Raw genomic sequence first — 13,564 nt, forward strand, 5'->3', positions numbered from 1 at the left:
TGTCAGATGGGCTATAGCATTATAAAGGGCCCTGGGGAACCAGGCACAGTGACACATACCTGCAATTCCCAGCTCTCATGGGACTGCAAGTATAAAGTCAGCCTGGACCACACAGCAAGTTCCAGGAAAAAAGACCCTGGCTGGTTTTGTTGTTGTTGTTCTTGTTCTTGTTTTTAGTGTGGGGGCGGGGGAGAGAGAAAGAGAGAGAATTGGCATGCCAGAGCCTCTAGCCACTACCATCAAACTCCAGATGTGTGTACCACCTTGTGTGCATATGTGACCTTGTAAGTCTGGCTTACATGGATTCTGGGGGGTTGAACCTGGGTCCTTAGGTTTCACAGGCAAGTGCCATAACCACTAAGCCATCTCTCTAACCCCTTTTTTAAGGACCCTGTCTTTTAAAAAGAAAAAGGAATCCTAGCACTCAGGAGGCAGAGGTAGGAGGATCGCTGTGAATTCAATGCCAACCTGAGAGTGCATGGTGAATTCACAGTCAGCCTGGGCTGGAGCAAGACCCTACTTTGAAAAATAAAAAATAATTTAAAAAATAAGAAGAAAAAGGAAGCTTTAGTCCTGTGTCAGGTATCATCTTACTCAGAGACCTCCTGCCATCCTGGTGTGGTTTTTAATTAAGAAGGAAGCTTTGTTCTTCACAGACTTGTCTGGGTAGAAATCCTATTTGGAGACAGAGATCCAAGAACTTCCTAGTCAGAAATTATCTACAGCTATTTAATTGACTCTTCCATGCCTTGAAAAATGTCTACCCAAGTAAACATCTGCAAACACAGCCACTTCCTTTCTAAATAAGAAGCAAACCAACAGCTGGAAATGTAGCTCAGTTGTCAAATCACCTGCCTGGCATGTGTAGGTCCCCGAGTTCAATCCCTAGCCCACCAAGAAATAAACTAAAGTTGGATATGTGCTGACAATTTCCTTATGCACCCTTTCCAACTGCTCCCAAAGCAGGGCTACATATCCTTGTACCCTCCCTTATTCATCTCAAGATTTGGGCAGAAAGGAAGTATTATTCCTATCTTCAAATATACTTCTAATTGGATTCAGCATCGTTCTTCCTGACTTCTTGTCCCCACCCAACCCCACCACAGTCAAAGGAAAATAAGACAAAGATTCCTTTGGGATCCCATAGCATTCTATGCAAATAGCTAAAACAGTACTTGTGACACATATTAAAATTCTGTTTTCTGTCTAGCAGGATTGTTGGCCTTTAGGGAACAGGGACCAAGTCTCAGTCCTCATTACCCCCAACACTTTCTGGTTCAAGGGAACTTTTACAGAGCAGTTGAGTCAAACAGAAACCAATTCCAGTTCCTGCCCTGGAAGAGGTCACAAACCAGAGAGGTGCCCTGGCTTCAGTGTTCCGCTGTGAACATCTCTCCAGCTCTAGGGCCTCAGCATACCCAGCAGATGTTTAGACCCACCGTCCCTGACTAGGTGGCCACCAGGGGCAGGGTTCTGGCCAGCCCTGCTCTAAAACAGGTCTCAGTCTAACGAGCCACCCCAGCCTTTTGTCTACCCTCCCCAGAGCCACGGTTCCTCCTAAGAAAGCAGCAGACAGGTCTGGTCTAGGTGACCTTGAGACAGCTGGTAGGAACACCTGGTTCACGCTGCCTGGCAATGGCATACACAGCCTCAGGATTCTAGCAGGTCTGCCCCTCCTATACACCCAGACCAGACTGGTAAGACTGGTATTTCTGTGCTCCTCCCACCCTCACTGATGGCAGCTCCAGGCCGGGAGAGGCCTGGTCTCCACCAGCGCAGCAGCCCCACCTGAGAATGACGCGAAGGTACTCAGCGCCCTCGGCCTCCTCACACTTGATGGACAAGATCAGGTTCCCCAGGCTGCTGCCGGTACAGTAAAAATTTAGGTGATCCTAGAAACAGAAATCAGACGTGAGCCTCTAGACAGGATGCCCCAAATCACCTCCTTCACTGACAGGGGAGCCCCACAGAAATGAGGGGTAGGATACAACTGTTGCAGCTGTTACTGGTGGTGGTGACATTGACAGTGATGATGTTGATGATATCAATAGGCACCAGCCACTGAGTTCTTGGGATGTGCCAGGCACTATGAAATGGGTTTAATATTGATTTTCTTTTCTAAATATCACCCTGTCTGTATGGGAGAGATGCTACCATCATCCCCATTCCACAGGTGGGGACCAATCACAAAACTACTGAGTGACAGATCTAGGGCTTAACTCCACATCTGTCTGGATTCTCCAGATCAGTCCTTTACCAGATACTGAGTTCATTTTCCCATGCTCAAGGGCCAGCCCTCACCAATCCAGGCCATGGGAGAAGGCTAGTAAGAACCCAGAACCCTCCACACAAAGGGAGCCTAAAGCCTTTTGTACAAGGGGCACTGTCCCTGGCCTCCTGGAACCCACTACCAAGTGAGATCCACTGTGAGCCCTGGGCTCTATACTCTAACAAAACCCCTAGAGTTCAGAAGGGTTTGGATACAGCTTCCTCCAGGTGAGGCCCTGTAAAGTTATGTTAACACTAGAGACTTCTGGAAGCTACCTGTGGGACTTAGGGAATCTAGCAAGTCTGAAAAAATATATTTAAAGAAATGTAAACCTGTCACTGTTAAACAGAGTCTCTCAGCACACCATCAAATCTAAGGGCTCAGGGAAACAGGGTGAAAAAGAGCCTGAGAGTTGGGTACTGTGTAGATGAGTGGAGACATTCAAGGAGTGAGACCGTATCTTCCCTTGAAGAGTTAAAATCCATTCCATCTTCCTTCACTCCCACCCCACTACTTCTCATTCCATCACACCAGAAGACCCTCACAAAGACTCTACACTCCTCCTAGGACAGGTATGGGAAGGAAAAGAGAAAAGAGGGGCCCTAGAGATGAGATGCCTTCCCACCCCCAACCCCAAGCACATTCCCTTTGGCAGGACCCTGGGCCTCACCTTGCCTAGGAAGTGCCTGCGGTAGGCCCTGGCTTCACCCCTGCACTCAAGCTTGTAGCCAAACGTGTTGGGATTTAGGCTGTCCTCTTCCTCCTCCTCATAGACGCTGCTGCCCACCGACGTTGGAGTGCCCACGTTCTCTGGGTCCTCTATCCAGTAGCCCCCAAACTGGGGCAGGATGATGAGAGGATACGGGCCTCCCTTCTCCACAACCTGAAGGCAGAGGGAGGGTCTTGCCCTGTGGCCTGCTTTGAGACTGCTGAGGGGAGGGATCCAGTGGCATTCCCACCCACCTCTGAATTGCTCCAAGAAGGGAAACCTGATATCTGAGGCCAAGGGTAGTTTGAATCTCTCCTCTGAGCCCCTAGGCATCTCCAGCTTCACTGGGGCATTGGGGTTGCAAGACCTAGATGGACACCCCCAAGTTAAACATAGAAAAGCTGAGGTCACAAAGGCAAAGATGGAAAGGGGCTTCAGGCCCTCAACTCTCAAGGTTCTGTCCCATGTGGGGCTGGGAGAGGCCGTGATGTTCCTAGGGAGGGTACCAGACCTGTCTTCAGTGCAGCTGGTAGGGAGCTCCTACCTCATCAATGCTGGGGTATGGGATATAGTCATCCTGCAAGACAAAGCAGACGGCAGCACCATTAGTTCGGAAGTGCCCAACAGTCCAACCATTGTCTGCAAGCTCCTTGCCCAGGCCTGGGGAGGAGGCGCACTGGGGGGCGAGCAGCCTGCGCTAGGGCTTTGGGGAAAGCAGAGAGACAGAACAGCAGCTCAGAAGCAGCTTCAGGACCCAGCAGCCCTATTCACTGAACTTGCCTCCACAGAACCTCAATGCAACCCTGCACGGCCAAAGACACAGCACACAAAGGGACCTGTCACCCCTAGTGAAGCAGGTTGTTGCCCTGAGGTGCTAAAAGCAGAAGAGAGCCAGGAGTGACTGTACAAGCTCTCCAAGGTGGAAGCAGGACGGTGAGCTCAAGGTCATCCCCAGTTACATAGAAAGTTTAAGGTCACACTGTGGGTTATATGGGACCCTGTCAAAAAAAAAAAAAAACAGGAAGGGGACCCTAGTTTCCTAGAGCAGCTGTCTCCAGGTAACAGGCTCCCTTTCCAGTGATGGGCTGCATCTCAGGCCTTCAGAACAGACCCTGACGCTGAGAGGTGGCGCCCACCACAGCCTCTGCAGAGTCTGACAGGCCTAGCACCGTGCAGGTGCACACACAGAACATGTGGGAAGGAGTCAGTCAAGGCCGCCAATCGCTGGATTTCACCAAGGCCTCCACTAAGCAGCCTTAAAGGCGCTGAGCCAGGGCCCCTCTGCCTCCCTCCAGACACAAGTCTAACAAGGCCACTATCGCTTGAGTAGCTTCTGGGGCAAACCAGAGTTAACTGGGCAGGAGAGAGAAGAGCCCTACATGGTGGCCACTCCTCCTGCCCTCCTCCCACACTGGCCCCTTACTGGGCCTATCTAACCACTGCCTCAACTGTCCAGCCCACCTTGTTCTTCTGAGGTCCTGGCCTCTGCTCCTCAAGCTTGATCCCCTGTGGAAACAATGAAGAGAGATCCATGTTAAGCACAGATCACTAAGGAGAGAGTCATTGGAGGGGCCTCTAAGCACCTGGCCAGCTGGTGGGCACGAGGCCCTCTCACTTCCCACACGTGGTTGGTTTCAGAACCCCTAACAATTCCAGATGAGGCAGCAGGATGGTCCCTTGAGCCAGATCACCCAGGTTCAAATGCCAACACTACCACTTACTAGTCTGATGACCCATGACAAGTCGCAGACACCTCTCAGTTCCTCCTGCTATCACTTATAAAACGGGCATGAGGACAGTGCCGCCCATCATGGTGACGGCTAGGTTGGCAATGCTTTATGTTTCTGAACACTGATTGGTCGGTGTACAGTAACTACAAAAGTCAGCATTGCCACAGGTTATCAACTCAGAGCTTAAACACCTTCTTCCAGGCCACAGGGCCAACAGTGAGTGGAAAATACGGGAACCTACATCCACAGGTGTCAGAGCCAGCACACTGGACCACCTGCTATCTAGCTCTACCTTCCCTGGAGGGAGGGAGAGCCTGTGAATGGCAGGCAGGAGGCCCAGTCCTGGTCCTCATACTGTTGACAGCTCCCTATTTGTAACCCTGGCGCCTCCCTAGCTGCACATGGAAAATGAGCATCCCCACCGCCCCCATCTCCCAGACGCAAGGAGGTCTTTGAGCCAGAGTCACCTGCCCTATATCCAGCAGTCCTACAGTCAGGTCCTGACTTCACTGGGTTTTACAAAAGGGAAGGAAGTAGATGGTGTTCCTGAAACTGAATGTATCAGGTGAGGGTGAGCTAGTGCGACAGCCAAGAGATGCAGTTCCCTTCTGGAGAGGAGATAATCAGAAGCAGCCTGAGAGGGAACAGGAGCTTTGTTAGGCAGTTAGGGTGACTGGGCCCCTGAAAATAAGGAGGATGTCTTTGGGCCTATTCTTACAGTCTCCACTTTGCTAGAGATCAAAGGATGATCTGACTCCTTATCTCTTGCAAGAAGATGTTTTTGCACAAACAACCTGGGCCCCTCCTGGAAGGGAGGTCTTTCCTACGATTTAAATCTAATCCTAACACTATGGTCGGTCAAACTCAGCCCCCAAAACTTGGCACCATGGCTAGCCTCTTCCTGAGAGAGCCCCTAGCCCCGGACCAATCAGCTGTCTCTCTGGCTCACCTAAACTAGAAAGTAGGGTCTACCACTATAAAGTTATAAATATGTTTATGAGGGAAAGGCAAGTTCTGTGGTCTGCCTGACCACTCCTGAACCTCTAGGTTCTGGTCAGTTTCCCCTCATCTCAGTCCAACTGGGCTGAGACAGAGAACCCCCTGGCCCCTGCTCCCACATGGGCTCTCTACCCTCTCCTGCCCTTCACATGGTAGAAGCTCTTTGTACTTCCTTTCCTCTCTCTCTTGTTATGGTTTTGCCAGGTCCACATATGGATGTATTCATTTTCCTTTCCTTGGTTCTATAATTCCCCCAAATAAATATAATAATTTAATAATTACCCTTCTCATTCTTTTTTAAAATTTTATTTTAGAGAGAGAGAACATTGACACTCCAGGGCCTTAGCCACTGAAATTGAACTCCAGATGTTTGCGCCACCTAGTGGGCATGTGCAACCTTGCGCTTGCCTTACCTTTGTGCATCTGGCTTGTGTGGGGCCTGGAAAGTTGAACATGAGTCCTTAGGCTTAGCAGGCAAGCACCTTAACTGCTAAGCCATCTCTCCAGCCCATTCTGCATCTTATTTTGTTCAATTCTTTGGTTAGAAGTAGCCAGGAACCTAGGGCTTGTGTTTCAAGGACTTTTCTGCAACCCTAACACCCCATATCAAGCCCCTGGTCACAGCTTAATACATGGCACGGTAACCCTCCAGACAGAACACCCTGTGGTCTCCTTTAAAGTTCATAGCACCTCTGTGCCAGCAAGGAAACTGAGGCCCTAAAGGAGGCTGTATGCCCAAGGTCATATGGCTAGTGAGTGGCAGGGCTTGGGTTTGAAGCCAAGTTCATGAGCACATCCCATGCTCCCTGAACCCCAGGGTTCCTCCAAACTGGGTGAATTTAGACGTGGCGTCTCTGGACTTCTGGGACTGAGTCATCCAGTAGCATTGTTCAAGAGGGTGTGGGAGGGCCAATCCCACCTGGTAGATGCTTCTTACACATGGACAGAAAACCACCTGGGTGGCCTTGCAGACCCTGACCAGGTTGGCACACTGGGTGGGTAGGAAATGATGCCAGGAGTTTATTTTGTGTGTCCTGCATTAGTCATCCCTGTCTGGGAACAGTCCGTAGGGCAGGAGAGCAAACTTCCCAGAGCCTCATGACCACTCTATCCCCTCCCCCACCATGGAGCCTCTGCTGTGGGGCTGCATATTATCCTTTGCAATGGGGACTGCTATTCTGCCCCCTTCTTTCTGGCCTCCACAAAGCAATGGAGGCTCAGAGAGGGAAAGTGATTTGATCTCAGACTCAGACTTAAATCCAGGCCTGGAGATCCAAAGCACATGCACCAAGGACCAAGACCTCATTCACTTCAAACTCCTTGACTCTTGGGCTGGGACTTGGGGATCATAAGTACTGCTTTTAACTCTTCTCAACTAGCAGAGTGACCTAAGTATTTCATAGCTCTGAGACCCAGTTTCCACAACTGCAAGATGAGAGATATGGCTCATAGCCAAGGGCAAAATCCAGCCACACCATGAAGCATTCCATCTCTACCAGTTCCCCACATGTCAGTCAGTGCTGTCCCAACAGCTGCAGGAAACTGAGTCCTCTGGGGCCAGTGCACCCAGGGGTGAGTGTTACACGCTGGACCTTTGCTTTCCACAGTTTCCACTGAGATGCAAACCACCATGGGTGTCTAGTCGGGGAGACAGAAAACAAGCCCTGCCCTGGAGAGGCTGCCAATCTGACTGGAAAGACAAGCCCAGCAGCATCTTCAAGCAACAGTCTGAGATGGGTTCCACTGGGCTGAATTCTGTGACCACACACAGACGCTGTTTGGAAGGAGGCTGTGTGGACAAGCAGGCTGTGGGAGCAACCAGGGAGAAGGCACCCCATCATCAACTTCCCAGCTTTCCAGAAATCTTGGCTCCCATTGGCTTGCGGGGACATGCCCCCTTTTACACTAAGCAGTGGAGCACTTAATGATACCCTGTCTTCTGCCACTCCAAACAGCACACGAACAGCATATGACAGCCCCATTTCCACAACTGGATTATGAGCTCCCTAAGTACACATATAAATTGAGTTTGTAGTCCACACACTGCTGAGCACAGAGAAGAATCCTGATGATTTACTTCTGGTAATGGCACAACTAATGATAGCTCCCCCTCCACTGGTCCCTCCCCTTCCCTTCCCTCAGGGAAACTGGGAGCACCCTAGCTTTGCAGAACAACTCCAGGTATTGCATCTGCCCCTCCTTCAGGAAATTCCAGACCCCTAAAACAGACCTTCCTCAGCAAATAAAAATATAAACCTATTTTTCCAAACCCTGGCTCTGGGGCACTTACTATCCATGCACCATGGTGGGCTGTACTTAATAATAGCTTGGGCCTCAGTTTTCTAACTGGTGATGTAGGGGTGGAAACAGTGATACACCTAGCTCCAAAAGCCTCAGGAGAACAAAATACTACCCGTCAATCTATGAGCCCAGAGAAGTGTTTCAAATACGTATGCACATCAGCAGCTTTTCCCACTTTATCAATTAAAACGTGGGCCTTGGCTCAAACTCACTAGGGCAATAGCTCTTACCCGTGAGGTAAGAGGGGGGTTCAAAGTAGGGTCTCACTCTAGTCCAGGCTGACCTGGAATTCACTATGTAGTCTCAGGGTGGCCTCAAACTCATGGTGATCCTCCTACCTCTGCCTCCCGAGTACTGGGATTAAAGACATGCGCCACCACGCCCAGCCACAGTTCCCTTATATACAAAGGCATAATGTTCACCTAGAACTTACACATTCTATCAAGTCCTTCAAATCATTGCTAGATTGTACAATGTAAGTACTGTGTAAACGGTTGCTATGCTGTCTTGTTTGCAGAAGAATGACAAAGAGAAAGTCTGTACATGTTCAATACAGATGCAATGTCTCCCCAGTGTTCTCCAGCCAGAGTTGGTTTAACCCCAGATTTGGATCTGTGGAGATGGACTGTGATTACAAAGAACCCTCAAGTGCACTTTCAACATTGGATATTTTTTTAATTTAATTTAATTTTATTTTTTATCTTTTCACAATTTTTATTAACATTTTCCATGATTATAAAAAATCTCCCATGGTAATACCCCCCCCCCCACCGCACTTTCCCCCTTTGAAAGTCCATTCTCCATCATCAACATTGGATTTTATGTAGTGCCTACCATCTACTTACATATCTTATCCTATTTCATTCCCAACACTTTAGAGTGTGTACTTTTATTTTTATTTATTTATGGTGACTTGGGAATGGAAAACAGGTTAGACTAGCAAGTATCAGAGGCAGGATTTGAATTCAGATCTGCCTCTCACCCATTAGCTTGATTCCAAATAACTGTCCTCAGAGGGGGCTTTCTTTCTAGGGATAATGGCTCTTTTAAGCCCTCTCGCTTCCTTTGGGTTAAAGACATGGTCTGCTTGCTTCTCCATCCTGAGACAGAAGTCCTCTCAGGAGCTTCGTGACACTCGATAGCAAAATGGCTTCAGCTGTCTGGGCTGGTGGACCGCTCACTCCAAGGACCCTCTCTGTATTAAGCCCCCACATCCCTGCAGCACCCACACCTGGGGCTGGACTGCTTCCCCGCTTTAGAGTGCTCACCTGCATTTTCTCCAACATCTCGAAGAACTCCGCAGACTGAAAGACACAAAGAGGGTGGGAGAGAAAATGGAGGTATCAGCAGGGAGGGCTGCTGGGAAAGCTGCCCTTCAACAAGTACCTGGACTCCGAGCCCAGACCCTCCCTCGGGGATGAGAGCCATTTAGGTCAAGAGAGAAAATAATTTGATTTTGCCTTTGCAGGCTTGGAGGCCCAGAACACCCCATGCAATAAAAGAGAAAACAAAACAGGTCTGGGCTGTCAACTGGCCCTGGGGAGTGCAGCCATGCATCTCTTACCAAAGAGTATGGGGGCAGGGGTGCTAAGAAAAGTCAAGTTCCCCAGAACCTCCCCCACACCCCCGCAGGATTCATGTTCAGGATGTTTTCAGCAACAGTGGGACCAGGATATCTAATATCCATGGTTTTCACACATTCGCAGCATCATGGCCTTTTCTGTCTCTTCCTATAAAAATCTCCCTCAGGACCTGGCAGAGAAAACCAGTAAGCGCAGAACCACTGCCGCCATGGTGGCCAAGGGCGGCTGGCACCCATGTGCCAAGACGTGGCCCTCTGCTTCCCCAGCTCCCAAAGCACGACTCTGTGGGTCCAGAGCTGGTGAAGAACAATTAACAACCTACACAGCCGCATGCCCAGGCACCTCTCACGCAGGATCTGTCCAGACCTTTAGCCTACGTCTACGCCACCTTTGCAAGCTCCAGGGAAAGCCAGAAAGGAGCACGACTGCTGAGGGCGCGCAGGAGCCCCTCGGAAGCCCTCCACATCCCGCTCAGGTACACACTAGCCTTGCTGCCCACATCTGGGCCGTGGATCTGTGAGGCATTGACTACCCAGAAGACATTGGCCCCAGGTGACTGAGCAAGGAAAGGAAGCAGTGCTGAGGAGGAACACAGGCATCCTTGACACTTCTTCATGTCCAGGCAGGGGCCCCATGCTCCCAGGACTCTTCGGGTCCCATGACCTAGAGCTGCCTGGGGCTCCACTGTCCTCAGAACTCTTCCAAAGACAACAGCCATAGGGAGGGCCTCATTCCTGCTGCAGACTCCAATCATCTGTTAGACCAAAGCAGGCCTATTAAGAGGCAGAAACCTTCTGATCTTACAGCAATCCAGGACACAGGGTCTGAAATCCCACACATGAATGCACAGGGGTGAGCTTGGAGCCACACCAAATACCTTTGCTCCGAGCATCCACCAAACACCCAGACCCCAAACCCACTTACTCCAAGTACAAATGCACCAGCCATATAGTACATTCTTATCAACTCCAGTCTCCAGGAGACTGATTTTCCAGACATAAGAAGCTAACACAGATCAATAAAGGCAGAGGGCAAGAGGACAGAAACAATCAGCATTTTAAATGACTGTACAACAACACACCTAGCCATCTATATCCTGACACAACACTCCTAGCAATCTATATCCTAACACACTTGCACATGTACTCACAGCTAAGAGCTCTTAAAATGTCCATTACTGCAATACTAATAAACAGTAAAATATGGAAACAGGGATAGAGAGATGGCTCGGTGGCTAAAGGTACTTACACACAATGTCCAATGGCCCAGGTTCAATTCCCAGGACCCAAGTAAAGCCAGATACAAAAGTGGCACATGCACCTGGAGGTCCTTTGCAGCAACAAGGGGCCTTGGTCCACTCTTACTTTCTCTCTTTCTCCCTTGTTCTCTCGGTCTCAAGCATATAAATAAATGAAAGTATCTTTAAAAATGGAAACAGGACTTCATAAATGCCTTAGCAGTTAAGGTGCTTGTCTACATAGCTAAAGGATCCAGGTTCAATTCCTCAAGACCCATGTAAGCCAGATGCATAAGGTGGTGCATGCATCTGGAGTTCATTTGCAGTGGCTAGGGGCCCTGATGTGCCCACTCTCTTTCTCATTCTCTCTCTGCCTTTTTCTCAAATAAATAAATATCTGTTAGTACTTTAAAAAAAATGAAGACAAGTCGGGTATGATGGTGCACACCTTTAATCCCAACACTTGGGAGGCAGAGGCAGGAGGATCACCATGAGTTCAAGGCTACCCTGAGACTACATAATTAATTACAGGTCAGCCTAGACTAGAGTGAAACCTTGCCTCAGAAAAAAGAAAGAAAGGAAGGAAGGAAGGAAGGAAGGAAGGAAGGAAGGAAGGAAGGAAGGAAGGAAGGAAGGAAGGAAGGGAGGAAAGAAAGAAAGGAAAGAAAGAAAGGAAAGAAAAGGAAAAGAAAGAAAACAACACCGATGCCAATCTATTTTTAAAAACTGGTTAAACTACATTCAAGAAATAAAATGCAAATACTAAGCCAGGCATAGCAGCACACGCCTTTAATCCCAGCACTCAGGAGGCAGAGGTAGGAGGATCACCGTTGAGTTCGAGGCCACCCTGAGACTACATAGTGAATTCCAGGTCAGCCTGGGCTCCAGTGAGACTCTACCTCGAAAAACCAAAAAAAGAAAAAAATGCAAATACTATAAAAAACTGTATATTAATAAAATTAAGCAACTCAGATGAAATAAGCAAATTCTTAAGAAAGCACAAATTATAAAAACTGACCCAAAAAAAAACAGAATGCATAAAAAAATTAAAAATAAAGAAATATAGTTAGTGATCAAAAACAAATTTTGGGAGCTGAAGAGATGGCTTAGTGGTTAAGGCACATGCCTGCCAAGCCTAAGGACCAAGGTTCAGTTCCCCAGTACCCATGTAAGCCAGCTGCACAAGATGACACATGCGTCTGGAGTTCGTTTTCAGGGGCTAGAGGACCTGGTATGTTCATTCTCATGCTATCTGTCTCTGTCTCTCAAATAAGTAAATAAAATGTTTAAAAAACATTTTTTATAAATATTTGTAATACAAGTTATCTGTAAATTCTACCAATTTTTTGTTTTGTTTTGTTTTTTGAGGTAGGGTCACACTCTAGCCCAGGCTGACCTGGAATTCACTATGTAGTCTCAGGGTGGCCTTGAACTCAGTTATCCTCCTACCTCTGCCTCCCAAGTGCAGGATTAAAGGCATGTGTCTGGCTTTTTAAAAATATTTTATTTTCATTTATTTGGGAGAAAGAGAAATAGGGAGAGAGAGAGAATGGGCACATCAGGGTCACGTAGGTCCTGGGGAATCAAACCTCGGTCCTTTGGCTTTGCAGGCAAGCGCCTTAAGTGCAAAGCCATCTCTCCAACCCTCGTTTTTTGTTTTTTGGGTTTTTTGTTGTTGTTGTTAATTAGTTAATTTATTTATTTGAGAGAGAAGGAGAGGAAGAAGCATAGAGAAAGAGAGAGTGTGCACACCAGGGCCTCTAGCCACTGCAAACAAACTCCAGATACATCTGACTTACATGGGTTCTGGGGGAATTGAACCAGGGTCCTTAGGTTTCTCAGGCAAATACCTTAGCTGCTGAGCCATTTCCCCAGCACCCCCTCATTTATTTTTTGTTATTGTTGTTGTAATTCAAGGTAAGGTTTCACTCTAGTCCAGGCTGATCTATAATTCACTATGTAAAATTCTACCAAATATTAAAAATACATTAATACTAATTCCTCATAATCACTATGACAAAAGAGAAAAGACAATCTACAGACCAGGAAAAAATGTTTACTAAGCACATAGGCTGTGTCATGAATTCTAACAACACAGTAATAAAGGCAGATAGTTGCATTTAAAACTGGGCAGAAGGGGTCTGGAGGGATGGCTCAGCAGTTAAGGTGTTTGCCTGCAAAGTCAAAGGGCCCAGGTTCGAATTCCCAGGATCCATGTTAGCCAGCTGCACAAGGGGGCACACATGTCTAGTTTGTTTGCACTGACTGGAGTCCCTGGCGTGACCATATTCTCTTTCTCTTTCTCTCTCTCTCTCTCTCTCTCTCTCCCTCTTTCTCTATCAAATAAATAAATGAATAAAATAAAATATTTTTAAAAACTGGGCAGAGGATGTGAATTGACATTTCCCCCAAATAAAGATACACAATGGACAATAAGCTTATTAGAAGACATTCAGCACCATTAGCCATCAATAAATAGCAATCAAAACCATGATGAGGACTAAAAAGATGGCTTAGTGGTTAAGATGATTGCCTATGAAGCCTAAGGATCCAGGTTCTACTCCCCAGAACCCATGTAAGCCAAATGCACAAGGTCACCATGTGCACAAAGTCATACATGTGCACATGCTGGTACATGCATCTGGAGTTTGATTGCAGTGGCTAGAGGCCCTGGCGTGCCAATTCTCCCTCTCGCTCTAGTAAAAAACTGATACTGAAAACCTACAACAGAGGTAG

The 13,564-nt window shown here is 48.0% G+C and overlaps 1 protein-coding gene across 6 annotated transcripts in view; it reads right to left on the bottom strand.

Moving 5' to 3' along the window:
* The window catches only part of Rap1gap2 (RAP1 GTPase activating protein 2), a 277,672-nt gene that overhangs the window by 66,564 nt on the left and 197,544 nt on the right, over positions 1–13,564 (bottom strand). For 5 of the 6 annotated variants that reach the window (XM_045158300.1, XM_004667836.2, XM_045158301.1 and 2 more), the window contains 5 exons: positions 9,277–9,312; positions 4,440–4,484; positions 3,523–3,555; positions 2,940–3,152; positions 1,789–1,892 (listed from right to left, as the gene is read on the bottom strand). In XM_045158300.1, the coding sequence (XP_045014235.1) occupies positions 1,789–1,892; positions 2,940–3,152; positions 3,523–3,555; positions 4,440–4,484; positions 9,277–9,312 (431 nt within the window). The remainder of the gene's footprint in view (positions 1–1,788; positions 1,893–2,939; positions 3,153–3,522; positions 3,556–4,439; positions 4,485–9,276; positions 9,313–13,564) is intronic. The other variant, XM_045158299.1, reaches the window with a different exon arrangement.

The sequence above is a fragment of the Jaculus jaculus genome, chromosome 9 (genome assembly GCF_020740685.1).
Source record: "Jaculus jaculus isolate mJacJac1 chromosome 9, mJacJac1.mat.Y.cur, whole genome shotgun sequence".
In the NCBI taxonomy this organism is placed as follows: domain Eukaryota; kingdom Metazoa; phylum Chordata; class Mammalia; order Rodentia; family Dipodidae; genus Jaculus; species Jaculus jaculus.